Source organism: Poecile atricapillus, chromosome 4 (assembly GCF_030490865.1).
Source record: "Poecile atricapillus isolate bPoeAtr1 chromosome 4, bPoeAtr1.hap1, whole genome shotgun sequence".
In the NCBI taxonomy this organism is placed as follows: Eukaryota; Metazoa; Chordata; class Aves; order Passeriformes; family Paridae; genus Poecile; species Poecile atricapillus.
The window spans coordinates 22,735,460-22,763,012 of record NC_081252.1 but is presented as its reverse complement, the minus strand read 5'-3'; the positions used below and the strand labels follow the sequence as shown (position 1 = coordinate 22,763,012).

The 27,553-nt window shown below is 39.9% G+C and overlaps 1 protein-coding gene across 4 annotated transcripts in view; it reads left to right on the top strand.

The window, feature by feature from the left end:
* The window catches only part of TECRL (trans-2,3-enoyl-CoA reductase like), a 59,305-nt gene extending 33,532 nt beyond the window's left edge, over window positions 1-25,773 (top strand). Inside the window, exons 4-12 of one of the 4 annotated variants that reach the window (XM_058838691.1) lie at window positions 616-704; window positions 12,680-12,795; window positions 14,777-14,882; window positions 15,964-16,036; window positions 17,771-17,814; window positions 21,407-21,464; window positions 22,356-22,441; window positions 22,844-22,889; window positions 24,013-25,773. In XM_058838691.1, coding sequence (XP_058694674.1) covers window positions 616-704; window positions 12,680-12,795; window positions 14,777-14,882; window positions 15,964-16,036; window positions 17,771-17,814; window positions 21,407-21,464; window positions 22,356-22,441; window positions 22,844-22,889; window positions 24,013-24,140 — 746 coding nt within the window. In that variant the 3' untranslated portion in view covers window positions 24,141-25,773. Of the gene's footprint in view, window positions 1-615; window positions 720-12,679; window positions 12,796-14,776; window positions 14,883-15,963; window positions 16,041-17,770; window positions 17,815-21,406; window positions 21,465-22,355; window positions 22,442-22,843; window positions 22,890-24,012 lie in introns of all 4 variants that reach the window. The other 3 variants (XM_058838690.1, XM_058838692.1, XM_058838693.1) reach the window with 3 other exon arrangements.
* Window positions 25,774-27,553: the final 1,780 nt, after the last annotated feature.

Genomic DNA, 27,553 nt, shown 5'->3' with positions numbered 1-27,553 from the left:
ATATTGTTATTTTATGTGTCTGTCTGCACACTCTAGATCCATTAGGGTTGGAAGCAGACCCCTCAGAATACTGCAAACAGTAATGTAATGCTCAGATACACCTGGTCTGCCTAGGTCAGACAGCTAGCAAAGAAATCTTGGATTTTGAGCCTTTTCCCAAGAAGTTGCATCCATCATCAGGTGCTGCCTGTTGTAAAACAGCCTGAGAATGAGAATGCCTCAGCAAAATATGTCAGTGAGGGAGATGCTGTGTGACACAGCCTTTTCCATTAGTCTTGCAGGACAGAAGAAGAAGTGCTGTGTGGAGTTGTCTGTGTGATTGCACGGCCTGTCTCTAAAGGGCCGGGCTAACAGAGACAGCGGTGTACAGCTGTCACACATTGCTGCCCTGTGTCACGGCAGCCTCGTGCTTTTGTCAAAATGGCAAGGAAATAACCCTCATGGAGGAGCTCTAAGTTGCTATCCTGGAGGATAAGTACCAAGTCACCAAAGTAAATCAGAATCCAAGCTGGGCCTACAGCTGGACCAGTAGCAGGGCAGGCTCAGCGTTATGCTGAGACCCCGAGAGGGTACCTGTTGTCCACGTCATCTCCTCTTCCATTTTTGCCATTGCAGATGGGCCCTTTTTGAAGGATTCCATCAGCATCCAAAGCCTTGCCGTCTCTTCCATTGTTACACTGTATTTTACAGACCTGGGTCAGCAGGTTGGTTGGACCACAGTAAGTATGTCCTTGTAACAGTTGGCATGATACATCTTAATGGGCAATGTGTTTTGGCATCAAATTGCTTCAGCTTCCTCAGCCTGTGCTTCCTTATGTAAAATGGTGTAATTAGTTTATCAGCACTCAAAACAGAATTAAATGGAGAGTGAGCCAAGTTATCAATATGCTAACTCTGACTTCAAATTAAAGATTAGAGGGGGAACATAAAAATATTGCCTGAGGAAAAAAAAAACTCAATTTTAAAAAACAGTTTTAGCTTATCTTGGGCTCATATGCCTGTGCAGAACTGTAGCCAAATACATTAATTTGCTAAAAGACTCCTCAGCTTTGAACGTGGAAAGATATTATAAAGAAAAAATGGATTTCTAGTAATCCTGTTACTAATGCAGGAAAATAATTGGATGGAAATACCTTACTCTTTGTTCAAGCAAAGAACAATTCTGAGAGAGGCCAAGGATTGCAGGCAGAAGATGTCCAGCCAGGGTCAAGAGTAAAAAGTTTTGAATCTCCCTGTAAAACAAAAGCATTTACCATGACAATGATACCTGTCTTATGCTGTAGGTAGAGCTGGTTTGACTTTAGTTATTTTCCTATAAGCAGCTGTTGGAAGGTCAGGGTGCTGAGAGAGAGACAGCACATTCCACTCAAATGGGCTACAGGGAACTCTAAACTTACAGGCTCCTTTGGGAAAGTGAGAAGTGAAAGATTAAATTCTTTCACAGCCCAAAGACAGAAGACAGTAGAAGGGTTTGAAAGGACAGTGAAAAAATGGGAGAAGAGACCTTTCCAGTGTCCTACAGCTGGCACATGTGGAGGAACTGAGAGTAGTCTCATGGTGACTCTGACCAAGCTTTTGCTGCAGTTTGAATGTAAAGCACTAACTCAAGTGACACACAGCCCACATCTCTAAATTGGGTAATTTGGGAAATTGGGAAATTCCCAATTTGTGCAATGAGAAACACAGGTAAGACTAAACTACAGTTTCTGAAAGCCATAAAAGCTATGATAAGACTACTCATGGCAACGGAAGGCAAATAATCAACTGCTTGCAAAGCAAATGAATTTTTTGCTATCTGGCACCGTGGCTGCTGGCCAAATTATTAGATTCTTACCTCAGGCAGCCCACAAATCCCATCCTGCTCAGGGGGGACTACAAGCCATTGTCCTTCCTTGGCTGTGCCTACAAGGATAGAGCTTTTGAGTGTCAGATGTTTGAGCAACTTGCAGGTGATAGTCCCAGTTCCTCTCTCCAATAGGTCACTACAGGCTAGGAAGCATTACTACATGAAAATTGGAATGGACATGCTACTTTACAGTCCCTTATCTGTTAAAATGTACACTCAAGGTGAAGGTTACTGTAGTAACCCCCCTTGACCTGGGAAAAGACAGCCTCTGGATCAGCTTTGTAAGGTCACATATCCATCTCAGATCATGTGCACTTCTCCCTCTCCTGGGATGCAGCTCACCCTGAGCAGCACAAATTCTGGCAGCTTTTAGTCCCTGTGAAGAACATGACCTGTGTCCATCCTTCCCAGTTCTGAAAGGATCCAAATCCCCAGGGGGTGACCAGCAGTTTACTTCAGTGGAGCTAGGGAATTTCCCGCTGTGTAACCTACCTGTTTGAGGAGAGGTCTGTGAGTTTACTGAGGCTTTACCCCATCCTGATTAATGGCCTACTGGGGCCAGACTAATTAATGTTAGTCCCGTTTCCTTCATGAATCCATCCCACCACCTCTCAACCATGGAATTTCCTTGCAAAGCAAAATTGTGATTACTGCAGCTTCCTGTTTGCTACAATTAAGTAATCTGCAAGAACCTTATTTATTCTCTCTTTTCCTGGTGGTTTATGTAGCCTAAGACAGTAACATAACTAAAGCTTAATATCCCATTATAAATACTGCAGTTATGACCAGGAGTAGGTACTGCAGGCAGTGGCATTTTTTTTATGATTTAATCTGCATGCAAAAAGTTGAGTCCGTGAGTTTCTGAATATTCATCTTATCTCATTCTGCTCTGTATTCAAAATTGTCTTCATTCTCAGTGGGAGAAATCTTCCTAGCCACGTCATTTAAAGAGTCAAGAGATTTTTATATTATAGCTAGTCCATAGAAATAGAGAAAAGGTTCACAGAAGACTGTATTCTAACAACAGCAATTAGAAATGCGTTTGTACACAGGATGTGTAATTTTACTGACATTTTTGCTGTCTTCAGATCGCCTGTGCTCCCATCTCCCTTGATGCTCCACCAGATTTATGCACACAATGAGGGAGACTTCTGATTTAAAGGTTTGACATTTAAATAAACAAGGCACAGAATAAAAATATTCTTATCTCGTCAGCAAAATGATATCTAAGGTACAAAGAGCCACATTCTTGTCTGGGCTCCAAGAAGAGATACAGGAGAACATGTTGGTTCTCCAGAGGTCTATACACTGGACATGGGTCTGTCTAGGGGAGCACTCAGCACAGAGTTGGGTTTTCTGGGGCTCTGCCACCTCAGTGGAGATCACCAATGAACAAGAACACCAATGCTGGGGATTTACACCAAGGCAATGACTTGTGGTTTTTAAAAGGGGAAAACAGAATCAGCCTCCACCTCCTGGGAACAGCACACTTTCCAAACATGTTGTAAAATAAAAGGTGGTGCTGCTGTCTGTTCCCAAATGAAGAATTTGTGTATCAATAACTCTGGGAAAATCAAGAAACTTCAGCTTTCCTTTTGGAATATGGACAGTCTCAGGTTTACAATACTTGTCACACTCCACCTTGGTAGCTCAAGGCTTTGCTGTTTCCTGTTGGCTACTTAGTCCCTCTGCCAGGGGCTGACTGCATGCAGGGAGGATGTTGCCTCCTCTTCCTCAGCTTTCCTAAAACACTGTTGCACAGTGACCAAAATATTTTTGGTGTTTTGTGCTGTGAAAGGCCAGACTTCCCCTGGGCTCAGGTTACACCACAGCTTTGAGATTGGCTGACCAGTTTTCAATAAATTCTAGAGGCTGGATTGCTCTGATGGAGGAAGGAGGACAAACTGGACTGAGGGATTTGTGATTCTCCTCCATTGAAAAAATTATTTGTCAGTCTCTTTTGAGAAATTAGGTCCTTTTCTGGGATAAAAGTAGATATTCAACCTCAGGTGTCTCTTTTAGAAGAAAGGAGGCCCTCAAGGCTGATTTCCAGGATATAATTCAGTGACAAAACAAAACCTGTCTCTTAGTATCACGAAATTTGTTAGAAATCTTGCTCTACTCTCCCTTCTTTTATATAAAGCAAATATTATCTGAAACACCTAACCCCCAACAAACACATAATTTACTTCTGCACAAGACTTACCAATTTCTTTAGCCCGCCTGGAGGGCATAGTTGAGGCTTGCTGACTGATGCTGCAGAGATATGAATGGGAGCTGAGTTTATAGATTTGTTCTATATGGCTCTGTAAAGATTTTACCCCCAGGGATGTTTGAAATTCCCACCACTTGAGTGATGGCTTTTATTTTTAATCTCTATGCAATTTTGGGTTTAAACATGTTTGACAGACACCTCTTTTTACATAATTGCAATGTGGCAGGGTAGGGTGACTTTTTGAAATATGGCTGGTGTTTGACTGCTAAGAATACACACTGCTGCTGTAGTGAAAAAAAGAAAAAACAGAAAAAAATCCATTCTTCTGGCTCAAATTCACACTGCTGCTAAAGATTTCCTTATTCCAGCAATGATTGCAATTTCTGATTTATCAGCTTCTGTTGTCCTGTTGCTACCTGGGCCAGCTATCAAAAGGATCCAAATAGAACTGAGAAAATAGCATAGAACTGTAAAAAACCCCCAAGCTTTACCTCCAAGCCTGTGAATTTCAGAAGATTAACCCTGAAACATAGTACTTCAGTAAATATTTTTTGTAACTGTGATTTAAAATTAGGGATTGCTTAAGTACTTTGACTCCTGAGTACCTTAAAATAGTAAAGCTGGCAGCAGAACTGTTCCATTTCAAATTTCCCAATGAAAAAAGATTCTGCTCAATTTAGAAATGTAGACATCAATACTTCTTTAAACCCAGGAGCATCTTTGAAGTCTGAAAATCCACATTTTTCACTAATTGATCTGTTCTCTCCTGGCTGGCAAGCAAATTTGTCACCAAGTTAGACATTGTGGAAAATGAAGAAGAAGCCAGGAAAGGATCTGTGTTTGAAGCTCTGTGGTTATGCACAGCAGGTGTACGCAGTGGGGAAGGGCAATGAGGAGGTGCTGCTGTTCTCTCAAGGGGAAAGCAGTGTTTTGGTCAGTGTGGTTCTCTCCTCTTGCATCAAAGCTTTTCGGTCCTGTTGGTGAACATGGGAGCAGCAGTTTGCTCTGACTGCCTGGCACAGCTCAATCCATTGGTCCTGTAAAAGTGGAATAGTCACAAGAAGTCTATGGGATGATTGTGACAGGAAGCAATTTGTATATTGATGGGTTTGGAAAAAAAAGCCAGCCAAGCTCCTGCAGACTCATTTTCCTTCTCTACACCAAGGTTAGACTTGGACTCCCCATGTGGAACAACTTAAGATATTTTCCCTAATTTGGGAGCAGAAGAAGAGACTTCAGTAAAGGTTTATAACCTCTCAATGGGATGTAAAAGTACAGACAATTCCAACAGAAGGAAAAAGAGAGGATCTGAGGAGTTTGAAGAAGTGTGAGGACTGGGAATCCCAGCAAACTAGTGAGCCAGTGTAAAGATGTTAAGTGTAAGAAAACTCATATTATCATAGCTTAGGAAGGGAGTTGAGGTCCAGATAAGAGAAAGAGAGCTGAGGATCTGTTTGATGTAGCAGAGAATGTCACTGAATATGGTTCTCAACAGATACAGATCAGGGTTTGCATATTTTGTAGCCGATTCAGACAGAATTAGACATGGGACTAGGACCCTAGAAATCAAATAACACACTCAGGGAATTATGGATACCTGAAATACTTTGCAGAAGTGCCAAATAAACAGAAAGTTTGACTCTATGTGAATCTGTGTGTGGCTTAAGAACAGCTACAAAAAAGTGCCAAAGACAGAAAAATTATCAAATGGTTTTTCATTGCTAAACCTCTTGGATCAATAGATAATTTGGCATGGAAGATGATCTCCAGGAAAAAAAAGAAGTCACTATTTCCTTGACTGCACCTTTTCCAACTACAATTATTTGTAATGCAAAGCACCTCTGTTTTACAGCTAACAGCTTGTACTTGGCAGAGGTTTCTGCTTGAACACACAGCAAGTGTTGCTCTACCTTGGTACAGTTGGCCAAATCTTGATCCCAGTCAAAAGCTGCGAACTTTTAAAACATTGTGACCTTTCACAAAGACAAACTACACATACAAGACTGCTCTTATTTTTCATTTAATTAAGTCTAATATTTTTCAACCTCCAGGGTTATCAGGAGAGAACAGCTTGCCTTTGCCTGATTTCTTGCCATGGTTTTATATTGTTCATGTCTTTCCTTGGGCCACATGTACTTTTGGCTCTTTGTTACTGCCCAGTGGCAGCATGAAGTTAACTGATAAGGGAAGAGGAGACCTCTGAAACTGCCCAGCTGTCTGATTTGGATTCCTCAGATGCTGCTTCTAATGATACAAACAGTATTGCAATAATTTCTCTTGGTCTCAGCAGCAAATGCCACTAGATCTCAATGAACCATGCCAGAGTGTCAATTTTTCAGTTGCCAAAGAGAATTAGGGAGCTACTAGAAAAATTAGTTCTGGGGGTTCTAGTTACTGTTAAGCACAGTAAAGACTGAAAGACTTATGTCTAGGAATTTATAGCAATGGACTTGAGTTTTTGCCCCTTTGAGTGCAAAAAGAAGGCAGAGGGAATTCAGTAAACATATACAGAACAATATGTTTCTTTCAGTTATACATAACTTTATGCATAAACCCTTCCTGCTACTTAAGGAACAAAGAGCTGCTTGATGTACAGAACTAGTAAATGTAGACATTTTCCTATTTGTATTCAGAGTAACTAAGGAGGTTGACATTTTGTCAATCTATGCAAATTTGAGCAGTTGTAGTCCCTCTAGAATGTACAAGCCTGGAACAATTATTTTGTATGGGGAATTTTGCCCCACCCCATAGAGTGAAGAGAGCAGAGAGGAGAGTGAACCATATGGTGAACCAGTGTTCAGCACACTGAACCAGAGACTGAACCAGTGTTTGAGAGGACCAGGTGCCCCTTTGCCCACCTTCATCTGATGCCCTTGACAAGTCACTGAATTTCTCTGTATTTCGGCTTCCAAAATACTGTCAAGAAAGTAACAGTATTTTCCACTTTGCAAAGTGCTTTGAGGCTTCTGGATGAAAGGCACAGATAAGGTTATTTACAATAACCAGGTGTTTAAAAAGCACTATCTTGTTTACATATTTACATCGCAGACAATAAATACACGTTTTAAAATGATGCACATTATAAGGCAGATTTCAAAATGCTGTCAAAGACCTGTAAAGATCTGGCAGCAAATCTGAACTCACACTGGTGTTTGGTTACAAACAGAACTTGAATTCTTCACTCTGTATGTAATTCTTCATTATGTATTGGTACAAACATATACAACATATATATATGTGTGTGTGTTAAGAATAAAATTTGTTAATTGGCAATATTTTTTTATTTTGAGTAAGAAACGTGAAATGGCTTGTAGTTGCAGGGAAGAATTTTGACTGTAGTATGAAGTGGTCTGATGCCAAGGTTTCAGACAGGTCAGTTTTAGGAGAAGAGACAGGAAAAAGATGTGATTTCACCTCCCTTGTTCCACAGAGCATTCCCAGGCCTGACTCAGGGACAAACAGCACCCATGGCTGTTCACTCCCCAGCTCCTGAAACTGGCCAGAGTCAGCTGCAATTCTTCTATAAAATCCTACAGCAAATCCATCCCTATCTCTGGTATTTGCAATAAATATTGGGCAGCAGCCTGAAATACTCATAGACACGAGTTACTGCAGAATCTGCCCAGACAAGGGATGTTTCAGGTGCCCCTGCATGCACATTTTAAGTTTTGTAGACTGCATTAGCCAGTTCTGTGAGAACGGGAACAAAAAGTAATTGAATATTCAAGCAGCCCTTAAGAACTGTATTACCTGATGCAAAATTGCTGCTGCAGTGGATTTTTGAAATCGTGAAAATACGAAACTTTTACAAAGGTGAAGATTTAGAGATGGTGCTAAAATGATGCCATTATCATCCCCAGGTAACTGTACGGCCTTTAATGAGGTAAAAAAGCGTAAGAAGTAGAAATCAGACTAGAAATTAATAATGTTTCTTAATGATCATCAGCTCAAAAGTACTTAGGGCTGGGATTGTTAAATGAGTATAAGGTAGCTATATGCTAAGTTTAATGTGATCTGGGGACTTTGGAGGATTTAAATGCCTATTTTGTTTCTCTTGGGTTTCTCTGAAATCCCAGCTATTCTCTGTACACTCACACACAGCAATTGTCTGTCTGATAGCAGGAGATCCTTCTCTCTGTGCAGTAAGTACCGTGGCAGTCTGACCTTGGCTCAGACCTGCAACTACTGCCTTTGTCTCACATTTATCAGAGAAATTAAGCCCTGCCCATTCCATAATTTATATACTGCAGCTGCTTTTCCATGAGAGTTACCCAGGACATGCCGGAGCTGTTTTGTATCTCTTGTTGTGCTGGGGACTACAGACAGTGACCCAAAGTCATTGTCCTGGCAGCAGGTATTACCCTCATCCCATGCTTGCTGCTTCCATCCAGACATCCCATGGGCAGTGGAAGAGAAAACATCACAAGCAGCACTGGTGACTGGGAAACTGGCCCTACATGGAATGGAAAGAGCTGCAGGAAGGGACTGGTTTGGAAGAGGCTTTATGGCCTTTCCTCAGCTCTGCTGCTTGTCATAAATGAGATAATTTGAGACTATGCCAAAAGGCAACAAGATAGGGTGTGTTGTGTGATATTACAGAAAGGGCAGGTCATAAACATTACAGAGAGGAATTAGCTGATGCCCTCATGTGAAGATACTAATATGTGGCCTGTTCATTTATAAAGATTTGGTTGGATTTTTTTCAGATTCCCTCCACTCCACTGGCTGTGTTTACAACTTCCTTTTGTCCTGTTCTGCCTTTTCCCAACCAGTACACATGGTACTTTAACTCACATCAAAATCCTTTCCACTCCCTTTAGCAGACCTGTTGGGACAGTGTCAGGCACTATGTCACCCCTACCAGCCAGAAAATCCTCCCAATAACTTTAAAGAGCTCATTTCACATCTGCTGCATTCATACCTCCCCAAATGCCTCTGCCTAACAAATTCTGGGATTTGAATTTCTGGCTGTTACTTTGTTCAGCAAGGTGTTCCTGGCATGATGAGCTGAGTAAGAGATAAAATAAGCAGGTACAATCTGGTTTATGAAAGATAAGATGCTTTGCTGATTTGCAGATTAGATCTCCTGTATTGTTTTACCTTGCTTCCCATCATCTCTTGGATAATAGAAATTACTACTTAGCTCTCTTTTGACTGGTTTTGGATCTCACTTTTGATGTTTATGTAGTAGGTGTTTCCAGTTTAGGTGTTACTGAATCAGTCTAAGGACCTGATAGCTGAGTTGGTTAAAGAAGCTTGATTTTAGCACTTTGCATGGGCACCACGTTGGTGAGTGTTTTGATTCAAGAATAGTTTCATTTAAGAGCACTTTCTATATATTACTGAGAATAAGAGGTCTACAGAGTATATAACACCAGACACTGGAGAGAAGAAAGGTAAGAGAACTGGACACTGTGCAAGATGTGAAGAAGAGTGTACAGATGTGGAAAAAAAACCCCAATCTCCTGTTTTCTGTCTTCAGGGAGTTAATGATGAGCTCAACAGTTAAATCCTATTGAGCTGTTCTCATTGTTATAGAGACATACTGCTCCTCCAGGAAAAGATATTTGTGCTTATTATGGATCACTATATTTGGTTGCACCCAATACATCAAAATAATGTAGGCAGGACCACAAGATGGTAAAGAAAATTTTTTTTCTTCTAAATAGTGGATCTTGGTGTTTTGGTTTGTTTGTTTGTTTTTCTTTTTTCTTTTTACATTTCTACAGGATAAGTCTGCTCTGTGTTTTAAATGATCACTTTTTTTGCTTTTCCTTTTTTTTTTTTTAAATAAAATATTTATTTTTATTCAGAAACAACAAGCTACAATGGTATTACTTTCAGGCCTTTGTTTAAACTGTGATTACTACTTTTGCAGAATATGTCAGCAGGAATTACTAATTTTAAGCACCTATAAAAATGATGGGTTGAACTGATCCTTGACACAACTAATAACTCCCCAAGCCCTGCAATTAGTCAGCTATAGGATGAGTATGAATATACTAGCTAGGCTTAATTGCATATAATCATTGAGAATCAATAGTAAAAGAATGGTGCTTGCCCTTGATTGCCAGTGGGTAGAACCAATAATTGTGATGGTGTGTTAATTTAAGACTACTTTCCTTTTCACCTGCTTGAACTCATGGGAATTTTTAGCAGTTTCTCTGCCTGCCTTTCTGGAACTCATTTTTCATTTATGACAAATTTAAAATCAGTGGGCCAGAGAAAGAGAGCAGTGGAACATGGGAGATGCAACAGAAGGAAGGAGTCTGAAACTTACCTAAACTAAAGTACACTATAACAAAAAGTACTACACCAAATTGAGCCTCATCCTCTAAAACAGAATGTTACTGATCTATGTGCCAGTGTGACTCAGTTCTGACAAAGGCAAATAGAGTCCTGTCTGCCAGACAGTGCCCAGTTTAATTTCAAATCTCATGGTCACCCCTGCATCACCTGCCTCCACATGGGTGATGTGACAGACAAACAGACAGGACTGAACCCTGTCCCCACCCTGAGCATCCTGACACTGCTCACCTCCACAAACCCCAGCTCAAGAACTATTGTCAGTGCTTTCAGCTGCTCCTCTGAATTGCACTCATGCATCCCCCCTTCCGACACCAGACCCCGTCACAAGGATTCAATTATCTTGTGTCTGGAGCTTTGGCTTTTAAAGAGAGACTGGATTTTTTACTAAATCTTGAAACTCCCCTTCTCCTTTCAGCATCTGAAATCAGTCAGGGGATAAGGGAGGAACACTTGGTGCAGTGATAAGTAAGCACAACTTGGTGCTAGGTCCTGCCAAGCTCTTCCTGGCAGCCTTGTAATGTGCTCATGCCAAAGAGATGTTGAAAGCTGGCAGTTACGGTTGTACTTTGTGGTGCAGCTCATGGCAGAGAAAAAGCTACACTGAAGAAAGCAGCTCATTCCAGGCTCTTCCCCTGACCTGCCCAGACCACATTACCTGTGCCTCTGTCCCCTATATCACCACAGTCTAGATTTAGTGTGCTAGGTTGAAATAGAAGAGGCCATTCCTTACAGTGTTTGCACAGTGCCAAACACAGTGGGCTCACATTTTGGAACAGACCCGCACAACTGCTATTAGAACAACATTCTAATAAGCCCTTGGCTATGAGGTAGTCCACAACAAGTGCTCTTGGACTCCTAGATTAAATATTCTTACACACACACACACACACACACACACACACACACACACACACACACACACACCTGCTCTTGGGATCATGCAGAGTCTAAATGGAGCACAGGAGTCATGATGTCCCTTGGAAAAAAAGGGAATTTGACGTTCCCCTGGTAGAGAACACTTAAGTCTGTTGTTACTTTTGGAGACTGTCCTGCTATGAAAGGATAACACATCAAAAGATTTCATCCTGTAACAGAGGAAAAGGGAACCTAATTGCCAGATATTTCTGCAGGAAAACCTTTCTCTTTCAACGTTCTTCTGAAGAGTGATTAGAAGAACAGCTTGCTGGGGGGCCAAATATTAGTTTTGAAAAAGCTGGTCTCAAGTCAGTGCTGCTTCCTTAAGCCACAGGTATTTATTCATTACAATTCTACAGCAGTGCCAATAGACAGCATAAAGCCAAATAACCCCTCAGTTATAAATCTTTCTCCCTGAAGCAATGATAGGTACTTCAGTTACAATTTGCCAGCTCTTGTAAATGTGTAGGACTACACCACTTCCATTTTATTCTGGGATTCAGTCCAGTAAGGACAGATGATCAAATCTAGATCTCTCATCATTCTAATGTCATTTTACCTCTTCCATCTGTGTGTGGCTTAAGAATGTTCCCCAACAAAAAGCAATACAGACTGTACCAAACCGAAGTCAGACCTTAAAACTGAGGGCAGCTCATGTCATCTCCATGGCTCTGCGTTCTCTCCCTGCCCCTCCTCTCAGGTCTCTGTGCCTAGCAGGAGTGACAGTGGTGAGATGAAATTATTTATTTGTTTTTGTCACAGTAGGGTAATTTGTCCAGTCTGCCCACCACTGGCTGTTTCTGCTGGTGCCTGCTCAGGGAGGAGAACCACACAGTCACTGAAAAAGGCTCAAAGCACCATGCACCAGGCAGGCTGGTCCTGCTCTTCCATCCTCTACCAAATTTAAAGCAATGATAGCATCCCTTCCAGATGACTCTGCTAGCAACTAGGATTCAAAGCAGTGTTTGTTTCTGTCATGCCTGGTTGGCTTTTAACTGACTTACCACTTAATTGCAAAAAACACTGACAGAAAGCAAACTGCCTTCAGTTTCTTGGCCTTGATTTTCAGTGTTATTTAGATTCCAAATAGGCATCTATGATGGCACACCAAAAATATAAAGAGAAGATAACTGTGATTTTGACCACCTTCCATGAAGCATTCCTGATTGGGTTACTGTTCTGCACAGAAACCTATCTCTCATTTCCTAGATGGAATTTACTCCTTTGCTAAAGAGACTGTAGAAGAATCCCCTATGTGTCGTTTGAGCCCTGAAAATGAAGCCAAAAGTAATTTGAAGGATGAATAGGGGTTGTGGATAAGGGTATTCTTTTTCCCACACCTTTCCTGATACAATTTTCTACTCTGCCACAGCTATTTTATTTTTCATTTCTAGTTTTTTCTAACAGAATACACTGGGCCTCTTCTCATCTATCTGCTCTTTTACATTCGTCTCTCGACTATTTATGGTCAAGTGGAAGGCAGGAAGAACTTCCGCCACCCAGTGGTTCAGTAAGTGACACTTGTGTGAATTATTTTCCCGGATCATAAGAAACCAAGGGGATGGAGATTGCATTTCCAGAGGTGAGGATGTTACAGGGGGTCTGAGGCTGCCTGCCTGGGGTCAGATTCAGTTATTGCCAATACTTGTTTGTCCTTTTAGCAGCACTCATAAGCTTGACCAAAAATGGGATCCCAGCAATGGTCAGTGCACCTGATTAGCATGGACATGCAGTGTTCCCCCCAAATACGTTGACATCAAGTCAGAAAGTGAAATAACAATCACAGTGGGTAGTGACCCAAAGAAGACTTCAGGTGCCCCACTCCCAGTTTCCTTATAGCACATTGCTGCTTTTGAGATGAGCAGCATCAGCATCCAGCACAGAAGATAACTACCCCCACACCAGCTCTCACCTAGGCACAGGGAGGAGGAAATTCAGCAGGTGTGCATGTCATGCATCAGGTCAAGAAAAAAACAAGAAGCATCTCCACAGGACAGCAGTAGAATGCACCAGGCAGTCTGGGAGCTTTCACACTTAAAGGAACTTTCCTTCAGTGGAATTGTCCCCATTCTGGGTGATTAGTGCCTGGCAGCAGGGTGAAAAGTGATCAAGGAAAGCCTGTCACCCGCATAAGCTGGGCCACTTATAGGAGGGTACACAGGGACCTAGGAGGCTCAAGGACTGTACAGCTTTCCCACACATTTTTCCACACTGTTTGCAGAATCAGGGGAACTGGTACACAGCAGAGAAATACAGTGAGTAATAATGCCATTTACAGATGGAGGAACAGGCACTTGGAGAGACATTAAGGGAGTTAGTGGAGCTGGGAATGAGAACACAGTATAATTGAATTCAAATCCAGAGCTGCAAGATGCTTGTCTTCCTTCTCTTGTGCATATGCTTAAAAGGAGAGAGTTTCTGGCAGCACAGAAGAACCTTCAACGCCTTTTCCTTCTTTTATGTGGGCAAGGGTTGTGCAGAATCCTGCCAGTGACCACTCCTTAACGGGTTCATCTGAGGACCCCATCCTAAGCCAAATTAATTTTAAAATTTCCAGCAAAGCTGGAAGTTTGCTCCAGGCTTTGGATAAGTCGTTAATTGTTCAAAATTATTTTAGCTCAACTCTCTCTGGTTTAATTACTTTGAAATTTTTTAATCTTTGACTTTAGCTACCATACACGATGCATAATAAAATTATTTGAGGTTTCACATGCTGAAAACCACTTTTCATTTATGTCTTATAATTGGTTTGCAGCAAGATGGGCTATGGTAGTACGGTAAATGTAACCAAGATAAAATGTCATCAGGAATCACTCCTGACATTTGTTTCTGAAACTCAATCACTATGAGCTGCAGCTCATTCTCGGAAGCAAATCAGCAATGCCTGTTATTGTTCCATAATCTTCCTCAAAAGAGAATCAATATAATAATTTCTATCACAATTGCCTCATTTCTTTATAACAGGCAACAAAAAAGCCATCAGAATGGATTAACTTAGCAACAAAATCTCATTTTGCATCCACAAGGAAATGAAATACAAACTACCTCCATGCAGCTACTTGAGTTGGCAAAGGACAAGGAAACCATTCAGAAGATATTCAGAATGTTTTTAAATGTCAGACATATCCTACAGGAGCATTAAGGTGGCCTTAAAACATGGGAGACGCCTGGCTGTATACACAACTGTCCTGTCTAAATGTCTTGTCAGGACTATGTATCACATTCAGAGCTCAAGGAGCTCTTTTTATTTCAGGGCTGGTAAAAGTAAGTTGCTTCCATGCAAGATGCAAGCAACTTTGTATAACACTGAAAATGATTCCATTAATCTTTGGTTCAAGATGCTTCAATTAAGACAATATCTTAAATCTCACAATTTTAATGTGACTACACTTTTGGAATATTAGTTCTTATTCCTTCCATGACATTAACTGTGAAGTAATAAAAACAACCTTACCTTAATTTCCTTTTTTTTTTTTTTTTTTCTCTTGCAGCTTGGCCTGCTTCTGTCACTGTTTACACTACATCAGACATCTTCTGGAGACATTATTTGTTCACAAGTTTTCGGAAGGGCACACTCCTCTGAAAAATATGATAAAGGTGACAATATGTTTATCATCTTGTGTAAGAGAGAATATCCTCATATCAAAGTAGTCCTTGGAAGAAGATAGGGAAATAAAAATTAAGTTATTTTGTAGCTCCAGGAATTAATGTTTAGTGAAAATGCAGATAACAGGCAGGATTTCAGGACTATACCCCCAAGGGCATAAATTGAAATCAATGTCCATTTTAGCTCCTGCATTTTATGTGGGTAAATGTCCACTTTGACTCTGATTGTCATATCCAGGATATCCAGGATATCCAGGATATTTTTCAGACTGAATGCTGTTTTATGGTGATAACTATCGAAACATCTAGTGGTGCTGAGAGAAATGATACACTGCTTCCTTGGTGCAATATAAATACAGAGCAAGAGTCAGGCCTTGTGCTAGGAAGTGAAAATCAAATTACAAGAAGAAAAAAAAAAATTCAAGAAAATGGAGGCCTCAGGCAGGAAGATACTGAGCTGGCCAGGTCTTCTCTCTTCCAAAGCTTCCTGAATTTCAACTGTGTGTCATTACTCACAGGCTTTCTTTTATTTCACACATTCTATCTTGGCCGTTTTGTGTCAGCCCTCCATCCCATTCAGTGTGGTGTAAAGACCCTCCCTTTAAACATTTAGGGTTTTGGTGAAGGAGATTAACACATGGCTATGATATGGGGCTTCTTTTTACTCTTTCTTGTTTTGTCTCAGTTTAGCATTCTGTTTGTCTTGCTCTGTCTTGCTTGGAAATGCTGGATTTCAGGTACAGGAACCAGCCCTAGACTTTTAGTAGCACAGCTCATAGAAATGTGATCTTCACCAGTAAAATCAAATAAGGAGAAAACAAGTGCCAATTCCTACAACAGGAATAAAACACATTCAACAAAATTAAAAAAAATAAAATCTAAAATCTCTTCCCAGTTTTTTTTTTTTACTGGCTTCATAGCATCTTAGAAAGATACATATTCTAAGGCACACAAGCAACTGCAAAGCTTTTCAGTGGTCACCCAGGTTTTGCACTTGGCAGAATTTATACTTATAAAGTTACAGTTTGTACTTCCTTATTGCCCTTTCAAAAAAATTATCTGTCTGTTCCAGGGCTGTGCCTTTTACTGGGGATTCACATCCTGGATCGCATACTACATCAACCACCCACGGTACACGCCACCATGTAGGTATGGGTACGACACAAAACTGACAAACTCGCTTTGAAAAAGTCTTTGCCGTGTAACCTGAAGTCCTCCAAAATCAAGAAACCGGTCCCACATCAAATCAAATGACTGATGTAGCCAGAATTTAGGCTTTGCTCCCTGTCAGGAGGAAGATGGTTGTGTTGGAAACACCTCTGCTTTGTGCCACTGAATGGTCGTGCCTGTTCAGCAATGGTCAATCACTGTGCAGTTTATGAACACGAAATTTTGGCAAGTACGGAAAACACAAAGATCAATATATTTTGCTCATCTTCACAACATTTGTATTAAAGAATGCAGGAGAGAACTAGAGCTGGTTATGTCTTCTTGGAAGGGATATTTATTTGCTAAAGACATCCTTTTCATGAAAATTAAGGTTTGGTTTTTTTTTTCCCTGAGAAACCAGTAAAAATCCATCACATACTGCTAATAACAGAAAGATTTGTTTTTTTAGTTTTCAGATTTCATCCATCATTTTGCTCTCTCTCCTCATATTTTATTGTTGCACTGCTGTTTCTTCAAGATTTTTTTTTCTGTTTGCTCTCTGGACTTTTGTTTCTTTTGAGAATAATTGGCACAGGTTTTATTTTATGCTATGTTACTTTCCTTGTTACACCTTAATCTTTCTTTTCCTCTGTATCTCAGATTTATCTATGAACTTTGGGGAAAAAGCATTTGCTTTGCCATTTTTGTTAACACTCAGTTAAATTGCCAATTTCTTTTAATTAAAAATTTCTCCTACATGACACTTGCTTTTCTTTCAAGCTAGCACAAAAATTCTATTTCAAAATTATGTGATGCATTGTATGACAGCTGCAAACAATGCAGAAATCTTCTCAGACACAGTTTTTAGCAGTCTGGGCTATCAAATCAGTAAGTGCAGCTTCTTTATAGGGGAAACTATTGTTCAAGACAGAAAAGAGGAATCATCCAGAAGAAATATTTCTTATTGCTTGCCACTGCCTTAAAATGCCTTTGGCACCACAGAGGAGTCCTGTGCCAGCCAGGGAAAAGGAGTTTTCAAAAGAAAAGGCTTTGATGAGACATGGCCAAGGCAAGTGAGGTACATACACATGGTTTGTGCCCCTAGCTGTGGCCAAGGTTTGCTTGGGAACTGTAAACCTTTGGACATGACTTGGTAGAGCCCTACACTGGTCTGGGAGCAGCCACAAAAAGGAGAGGGCAGCCAGATGGCAGGTAAAATTTACAAATGTTAAATGTATTTCTTGCATGACAGTGAAGCAGGTAGTGGCTGTGTAGTAAAGCCTCACTATTGCCTCACTACTAAAGTAAAAAAAAAGGTAATGGATAGGTTATGTATTGAGTTTTCTGCTCGTAGAAGTAGAAAGATCTATGGATAAGGCTGCAATTCTCAGCCTGATTTTGACACTGACCTTCATTCCATTCTTCTTGCCTTTTCAAGGGATTCACCATCACCAGCTGCTTTGACAAAACACTTGAAGCTATATGAAGGCTGGCAAATACTAAAAACAGTTGGATGAAAACTGTCTTGAGATCAGTGGTGTAAAAACTGGCATTTCTAAAGCGCTGTTACTGTTTGTATTGTCTTCCTATTGTGTGTGATAATAACCAATCTTTCTGCAGAGCCTGTCAGGAAAGAAGTATTTCTGCTCCTCAGCACCAGATTAATTTCACCCATAGCAAACCATGTGCATACCGTAAAATGCAATTTATAATTTCATTCTCTTTTCTAGCATTTGGCCACAAACAAGTTTCTTATGCTGCTCTTGCTTTTCTGGTACGTACAAAAATGAGGTTTTATTTATGATTATGGAAGAGGATTAACTCACAATTTAGTAAAATGCAGTAATACTTCTGTACATTTGTGTGTATACATATATATGAGCCCATGCCCACAGCCTTGTGTACTTTGACTGGACTCAGTACTAATCTATTAAGGTTTCTCAGTCAGAAGATATCCTACTAATATTTATATACTGAGTTTAAACTTAAGAACTGTATTTGAGAGCCATGAGGACATCATCAGCATAATTACTACTGTCAATTGTGTTGGAACACTAATATTTAGACAGACTGAAACTTGTCATTTAAGAAAAGCACTAAAGAATTACATGCTAAGCAGACTTTGCAATAGTTGTGTACCCTGAATAACTTCTATCAACACATTTTTAAAATATTATTTATATACATAAACCCTGCCAAAATGGGATAAGCCAAGGGAAAGTGCAGCTGATGAAGGATGGCTGAGACTACCCAACCTGCTGTTTGAACATAATTGTACAGTGAGACAGAAACTTGGTAAGAAGTTCTCACATGGAAATGCATATCCTCTCTGTCCTCTGGAACTGCTGGGCCAGTAGCCAAAACATCCTCTTTGAAAATCAGATACAGATCTGTTTCCAGAAATATGACAGGGTGACAGGACAGTAATATGTCTAGGCTCCTTCAGGCAAACACCATTCAGAAAAACATTCAAAAACTCGTTAGCAATATTTAAATGCTTTTGTAAATCAGGACCCTTAAAGGTCACATTTTTGGCAATGTTTATCTCTGAGTCTGCCCATGCAGTTCCCAGCTTTTTTTGCTCTAATAAGGTTTAGCAAAGACAAGAAAAATACTTCTATAAAGAAGCTCACATTCTCCATGAGGCTCTAGGGCCAAAAGCAATAACCCAGTAGTGCAGAGACAGGAGGTTGTGGCACTGGTAGTCAGCAGTATGCTCAGAACCTTGCTGTGTGCACCCTTCCTAGGCTCAGGGGGTGTCGGAATCCAAGCAAACTGCTTGCCTGAATATTCAGTGCTACCAGCAAAACTAGTCCTCATCCAAGTCTCTGCTTAGAGAAAGCCTCCTTTTCCTTTGAAACATCCTTCCCTGCATCAGTGGAACATGCCCGGCTATAGCTCATAAGGAAAATTCTGCCATCAAGCAAAGGGATGAATCCTGTTGGGGGTGTTTACTATAAAATATGTCAATCACCTTAGAATCTGCATCAGCACCTGGTCTGGGCTCTGAATTCTTACAGCTTTTTTGAGAACTCCCTGCCCATGGAAACTCAAGACCTTTCCTTTTCAGATCTTGTGCTGGCAAATTCCCAGACAATGAAGTTAAAACATCAACATACAAAATAAAATAATTTGAAGCTGTTTTCACAGGTTTCTAAAACATATGAATAGAATATTAGGAAGATTTCTTTTGTTTTGCCCTTTTTAGAGTTTTGTCTTTATTACACATCCTGATTTAAGTGTATACATCTACAGCTGCTGTAAACAGTACTGAGTAATATGAAGAGTTTCTGTAGGCCCTCCTGAAAGATTCTCATGTTTAGAGAAATTAAGCTTTGCAGGGATGTTTTTTCTCATAGGGTACACTCAGAATATAAAGAGGGGAAACAGTGTGTAAGCTTCAATATTTTATAATCGTAGATAGCATCAGATTTTTCTCTGCTGTTCCCTGATGCCCTGTATGTTATATATGATAAACTGAGGACTAGCTTAAATTTAGCAGTGGTTCTCAATGTAGAACATTAACAGTCACATGTTTAAAGGGGGCCATGAGAGTTAATCACGGCAGAATGCAGCTGCAGAGTCAAAGCTAAGCCAATAAATATCTCTGCAGAAATGCCCCTAGCTTGTTTTACGTAGAATTAGTAGGGGTTAATTATAGTGTGTGAATATCTCTTGCTCCACAATAGTGTGGGCATCTCATTAGCTATAGTGTTTTACAAAACCACTTTTAGCTACAAAACCTATTTCTTTAAAATAATAGCAATCAGAAAAACAAATCACGTTCCCAGCTTATAATTGGAAGTATGTAAATTATAATTACACCCATTGCTATGGTTAGAGTTGTAGCTTCTGATATGTTATTTTAAAATGGAATTTCATTTTCTGGCTATTTAGTGTTTTACATCTGGTATTTATAATAGAGGATTGTCAGTTAGCTGGAATTAAAAGAGTTTTAAAGGACAGCAGGACTTGAACAGAAACTACCTACCCATGCAGAATAACAGCTAATAACAGGTCTATTTACTAATTGACCTGACTTAAACCTTCTAAAAAAACCCCACAAAACTCTCTGCCAAAAAGGGAAAATTATTCAGCAATTCTTCTATCTACAATGTTCCTTCAGATAATAGGACATTTCAATATAAAATGAAGTTACCTATTGCTTTCAATTAGCTTTAACAAAAATTTGTTATGGATGACTATCAGAATTGACTTAAAAATGACAATTGAAGTACTTTTATGTATTAATTTTGTGACTTCACACTTTTAACATCTCTAGGTTTTAACATTTTCCTTTTAATTTTAAGTTCTTACGCTTTTTTGACTCTTGAAAAATATAGAATGACAAATTATGTAAGAAAATGCATGACAGAACAAATCGGTCTTCAAATCCAGAAATTAATAAAAAGGTTCAATTCCCTCTGAGCTTGAACTGTATACATCATTTTAGTTTTCTTCACAGAGCAGGGGAAAAAAACATAGTTTATACCTAACATATACACAAAATTACATAGTTGTGACGACAACTCATCTTCTTCAGGAATTTAAATTGATTTTGCTACCAGTTCCCATTTTAAATATAGGTAAATATTGATTTTCATTCTTCAGTAGTGGAAATTGGTGAAGTACTGAAAGCCTGAAGCAAATCTGAAATCAGCCTGTACTACAGGCTGTATAACCCAGTGGGAAGAAATGGTACCTCTCCCAAAGGTTTGAAATACCTGAATGTTAGAGACCAACCAGCTGGTTATGGCTGGACACTGCATAACCAGAGAGTTCCAGGACCAGGAATACTACTGGCTCCCTTCCTTTATCAATCCCTGACTACTATCCATTCAACCAGTCTGCCTTTTAGAGACTACTGCTTTTTTAATCACCCTTTTTTTCCCCCCCTTCCTGTTTTGCTAGACACTTTTGAAAGTGTGTATAGGAAGAGGGGTAGGGGCATTAACTCATGACATCTTTACAAAACCAGAGGTCAGCTTTTTGCCTGCCTCTTTGCAGCTTGAATTAAATCCAGAAAAAAATCAAGAAGATAATTTTGATGAATTCCTTCAAGCCAGGGAATCCCCCTGATCTCCCCAGGGCCAAACATTTCGCATGTGCTGGGCATGGGAACCCCGCTTAAGGCCTGGCTGCACAGAGCTCTGTGGAGATGTGCCAGGGGCTTTCACCCCAGGCTGCACCCACAGTGTTCACTGGACACTTGTGTGTGTGACAGAGATCACAGGCTGTTTTTTGGAATACGTATTTCCTGGATACAGAGACTGAGTTGTAATGGGGAAGGTTCTAGTCATGCACTGCACAGAATTGCCACAGCCTTTTAGGCATACAGCTGAAAATATGTTTTTAATGTCTTGCAGATGTGTGAAGCTGGAAATCACTTTATCAACGTAGCATTAGCTCACCAAACCAATTCAGGTCTGTCTTTGTATCCTGTTCCTTAACCTATCCATCTTCTGCTGGTGTACAGTAATTTATGCACCTACGCCCATTGAACAAAGAAAGATGAAGTAGTATCCATGACATTGGTCTAACACCTTCAAAAAAATTGTGACAAAGAAACATTAGCAACACTGTTGTTGTTTCAAAATTTATAGCAAATTTATCTTAATTAGACAGAACTGCAATTTAAGTATGGATTTAAGCGCTGAAGTTCTTAAAGCATGCTGGTGACTGACATAAATGTATTTCATTTTAAATAAGTCTCAAAAACTTCTAAACTATATCACAGAGTTTTTAGACACATTCATCTCAGGCAAAGATGTACATGCATATATTCAAATACACAGAGATAGACACATGAATACTTACAAAGGTGTATATGTATGCTCTTAACAGGCTGGGGTTTCAGCATTTTGTGAAATAAGAATAAAGGTTATACAATATATACCGGAAAGTAAAATATGTTTTTAGACACTAATAGTGTCATTCCCCCACTAGAACACCCTTTTCAAGAAAACATCACAGTATGATCAACTTCACACACATAAGACAGTTTCTATTCTGGAATGTTTTCATGCACTGTAGTTAGGAAACTGCTTATGCTATATCCTGCAAGGGGCCTAATTCAGTTTAAAAGCAGCAAGAGCCAAAAATAAAAATTATTTAAGTTCTTTCTCACTGGGATAAATGTGGCTTTTGCTACCTCAAAAGATTTCACTGAAACTTTTCTAACAGGTTGTACCCTGAGAGAATTGGCCCAGGGGATTGCTGTTACATAGGCAGGCTGTGATAAGGCTCAGTTTCCCTCTCCCTGTACTGAAACTGGTTCTGATTTTCCCCATCCTTTTTTTTTTCCCCTTTCACAAGGAAATAGAAGCTGTTTTCCAAGTCCAACCTACAACCCCTTCACCTGGCTCTTCCTGCTGGTATCCTGTCCCAACTATACATATGAGGTACACAACTTTCTTTTGCTTATACTACTGTTTCAGCCTTTGTCTGCAGAGAATCTGCAACACTCCCATGCAGTTTCCTCTGAACATCAATCCTTGTGCTCCATAAGTCAGAGTCTCCTTGCTCCCACAAGCGTTTCTCCACCAGACCCTCCTTTTCCCTCAAATCACTATCACATGGACTTTTGTCTGTATTTCCCTCCACTGCAGTCTCCCCAGTGATCTAAAGATTTACCACCCATCTCTTCACCCCATACAGCACACTGGGAGGTTAATTTCTTACTACTTTTCCTCTCCCATTTCCAGTACAAGCAGCACACACTTTTTCCATGAGGAGCTTTTGGAAACTTGTCATTTTGCTTCACATAAAATGTACAACTAACCGTGCCTTTTTCTTTGCAACAGGCTGGGTCTTGGATTAGTTTCACGGTGATGACACAAACTCTGCCAGGTAAACTAGAAACAGAATGAAGACAGCATTTAAAGTGTTTGTTGAAGAGAATTCTGGAAATCTAAAATTTGCCAAAAACGTTTATAGTATATGAAATAATGCCATCATTATGATAATTAATGAGAAATAAAAGATAAACCTCCAAGATGCTTGTAAGAGCAGCCTGCTTAGTAGCATTTATGACTCTTGCTCAGTGCTTTGCTGCATCCTTAGAGACCTAAATACTCATGAAACTATGGTCCCTGGGACTGAGCTCTCAAAAACATTCACTTTTTAATTAATTTTCCATTTCAAAATAGAAACCTATAAAAACTACTTGTAAGAAGTAACCCCATGTGGCTTACAAACGAAAAAGGAAATAATTTCAAAAGTGGGTTACACTGCATCATGCAAAAATTAAATTGAAATTTTGTTTGTAAAAAATTGAAATATTTGTGTGTCTTAGGCTTTGGTATGGAAATTACCTGAAAGTTTGGGGACAATGTAGGGCTGTCCCTACAATGGCAGGAGCAGCAACATACACAGCACACTCATCCTTGCTGTAATTTTCCCAGACGTGACTTGACCAGATGCCAAATGAATGTTTCTGATTAACCACCTCTACATTAATCAAAGGATAATGAATTTGCAAAATGCAAATGCAGTAAAATTATCCCCAATTTGATGCCTATTTGCTGGACCAGGCAGCTACTGCCTACTTGCTTTAGGGCCGAGCTCTGCCTCCACACAGCAGGGAGTTACAGCACAGCTCCCTGTCATGGTTGGCAGCCAGAGGTAGAAACAAAGAAGTGTTACAGTTCAGAAGTAAACTAGAAATATGGTCAAGAGAGGCCATGGGTTGAGACAGTGCCATGACCAAAGAGGCCCTGTGATATATGGATTTATGGTGAAGTCAGAGGTGGTACAGGGTGTGTCTAACAAATGAACATCATCTATGTGAATTCTGAGGTGGAGGCTGAGCCTTGGGCTATGGTATATCAGAAACTGCCAGGCTGAGAGAAACTGCAGAGTTGTCTGTGCCCACAGAAGAGACTGCAAATATTTCCATAAACCCTACTGTATTTACAGAAACAGGCGCTGAAAGAACACACGATTGTTTTCTTTAAATCTTTTTCCCTGCTAGTTGGCATCTTTGCTTTCCTGATGGTCATCCAGATGTCTCTGTGGGCCCAGAAGAAACACAAGCTGTATCTGAAGAGATTTTACCCAGAAGTGCGGAGAAAAGCAGCTATGATTCCCATCATCTTCTGAGATTGTCACCACAGTTGGAGCCTGAGCGTACACTTTAAGAGCCAACTCAGAGTTAATGAGCCATTTCATTCAGGAACTAAGTGGATCACAGGAAAAACTACTGGATATCTTTTTCAGTAAATTAACAGTTCGAGATGAAGAGGTTTTAGTTAAATGCAAAAATTTAGCTCTTGAATTCTTGGTTCCTGCTAAAAGATATGATTTAATTAGATTTTCTGTAATGGAGCTAATTGAAAAGGGACAAGAAAATTGCTTATATTGAATGCTAGATATTTAGCTGGTGTAAATGGGCACAGATGCTGCTAAAATTAATGAACACAACTTGTCTGCACACATTCAGGTATGGTAATTTTAAGGTTCAGTGTTAGATGTTGAAGAGTCTCGGATTTTTGCATCATATGGTTCTCAGTCTTTTTATTAAATTTCACAGAAAAAGCACATTCTCCTTCAGCTCCTCTAAAGCATCACATCAAAGGATGACCACTATGCTGTGAACACTGTTTAGCCTAGCTTGACAAAGTTTTTCTTTTTTTTTTTTTTAATCAAATCTCATAGCAAATTGTTTAATATGAATTGGCTTAATCTGCTCACTGCAAAAAGGACTGGCTTTCTTTTATTTTTAGGTAGGCAGATTATCCCCATGATCCCAGAAGGGGACCATTTGTGACCACTTCCCATCTTGTAACTAATTTGAGGCATAACCTTGGGTACATCATTGAAGCCCACTTCTCTTTCTCACACTGAACAGTCTGGAAAGAGCAGAAAACCTCCTGCACTAAAAAGTGTGTTAAGATCCCCTTGTTCAGTGCCTGACTGCATCCAGACACCATTCACCGTACTTGTATGAAGAACTGTGAAATCCTTGGGCACAAGGTGAAATGGAGTACAGCTCACTGTGAAACAGAAAAGAGATGCCAAATGCATTTCAGTCCATATCTGAACTGCCTCAGATGGACACTGCTGACAGGCTTCAGCTCCCCTTCAGGCTGGCCAGGCTCTACCTGCTACTTTGCTTTCCAGGACATTATTTTTTAAGGGATTCTCTGAGCTTGTTATTCAAGTCCTGAAAATACAGAGTAGCTCCGTTTGCAAATCAGTGCAATGTCATGTGCCCATGTCATGCAGGAGCAGAATTTTTGTTAGGCAGAGAAAAAGAACCAAAATTGCTTCAGCAGGTATTAGGATATGAAGAGCTGGGGCATTGAGTCCAACTTTCATTTGATTTCTGTTGCACATTTATCAATATCTTTTGGTGCCCTTAGGCTGGTAAAAAAAAATCTTGCCTAAAGAGTTTTATAATCATTAGAGAAACACTGGAGTACACAAGCAAGGCAGGCAGTTTGTCTCCTAAAGGCACTGTTATCTTTGTGCCAGCTCAAGTGTTCTAACAAAGTTAATTTGCCTGGTAAATTGGGTTCACATCTCTCCTCTAATGTCTAACTTGCAACACTTATCCTATTAGCCACTGTAACTCAATTTCATCTTTGTAATGTAAATACATTACTTTCCGTATTTTTTAACTTGCTACCTGTGAAATAAATTTTTTATTCCTCTCAACAGAAAACCCTAATCAAAGTGAATATCCAGTTCTCTAACCCAGACTGCTAATAAAGATCTATTTTTGAAAAAATTATTTTCTGTACTCTTTAATAGAATACTTAACCCCAATATTTTAAAAATTATTTTCTTTTCCAGACAACGTTAGATGCGTGAGTAAAAGCTCTTATCTGGTTATTTTTTTAATCTAGCTACTGAAATACTTTTCCCTTGATGTTTATTAAATGTCTTATTTTAGCAATCTTAAAGTAGGAGAGTAACATTAAAATCAATTAATGATCTATTAAATCTTTTGATTGCAATGGCTACAGCTTTAAGTTAGTTCAAGGTTTGTTTCCAGTGGGATTCCAATAGCTAGGAACATGGTTCCTATTCAACAGCTTAGATGAAGGAAATACTTCAGGAATTGTTAACTCCCTGTTTATTAATTGGTTATTCAGTACATGGGGTAAGGGGAAAAAGAGTTTTCACTCCTGAAGTAAATGACTGAAGTTTTAAAGTAAGGTAAAAAGCAAAGTAAAGGGTGAGTGCAAGCACTAGGTAAGAACAAATGAAAACACATCGCAGAGGCCTGTCTCAGATAAACGTGATAGATATTTTGAGTTTCACCAGTGGGGTGTTGATGAGCTAAAACTGCTCTGAACAGTGTTAAATGGCTTTACAAATAGCAATAAATGTAACTTCCTGCACTTTCATGGATCTCTCTGTATTACATATCCTCCTCTGATTTTCAGGGCAAGTTCCATGCAATTAGAAAAGGTAAGTTAACTTCCTGGAATGGGGGGCATGTTCTGCTTCAAAACAAAAAGTTTATAAAAATCTCCAGTCTTTTTTTTGATAAACATTTCAGAAGCATAGTTTATGGACCACCAAAAAAGCCAAGCAAAGAAAAGAAACCCACCTAGTTAAAAAAAAGTATTACTATATAAAAATATCAACAGTGGTTTTAGCCCACAAGCACCATGCACATTTTCAACTGAAACAGTTGTCTTCACACAAACATTTTAATGGGGAAGTTTCTCATAATTGTGCTGATTACCTGGAGAAAATGCCTTATTAAGCTCTATATGACCAGAAGTAAGTGGCCAACAGCAAATTCCTTTGACTGTGTTTTCTCTTAAGCACAGGCCTCATTTCTCAGAGCCAGCAGTAGAAGGAAGGAAGGGGCCTTCCTTCTACTAAACGGCCACCCCATCATCAGAATCCCACCATGTTTCAAGGTCAAAGGAAGTCAACCTCCTATAAGAGCCAGAACAGCTCACAGAGGCAAATTGCAACATTCCCCACAAAAGAGAGGATGCAGGAGCACTGAACAGCAGGAAAATCAAGTTGGTTGAAGTTGGAAACATGTTCTGGCTGGCTACAAGGAGCTGCTACAGACCCATGTATGGGGCAATTGCTGCTTACTCAGGGGGGAAGCCATTGGAGCCAGGAGACCACAAATAAAGCAAAATACAGAGACTAGGCAAGAGTTTGGTCAGGAAATATGGAAAAATAAATCAGATGGAGTATCCTTCCTGGCCTGATCAATAAGGACTGTGTGAATGGCATTGCCAGTGGAAATAAAGTGTATCTCAAAATAATCACTCACTGTTCCATATGGAGAGATTGCTCAGCTTCCAGGTCCATGCTCACCCTGCAGCTCACAGCTGGGTTTTTGCTGGAACTCTCCAGATGGATGAGTCTTATCTGTCCCAAATTATTCCTAAAACATTCAGATTAAGGAGTCCAAAGTTAAGCCTTCAGATACACAGCTCTACATTTTTGTGGCTGGTTCTTGCCATAAAATGCCAACCTGGAAAAGAGCAGGCACCAGCTCAGGCTTTCTGGTGGTGCAGGGAGGTGTTGTGATGGGG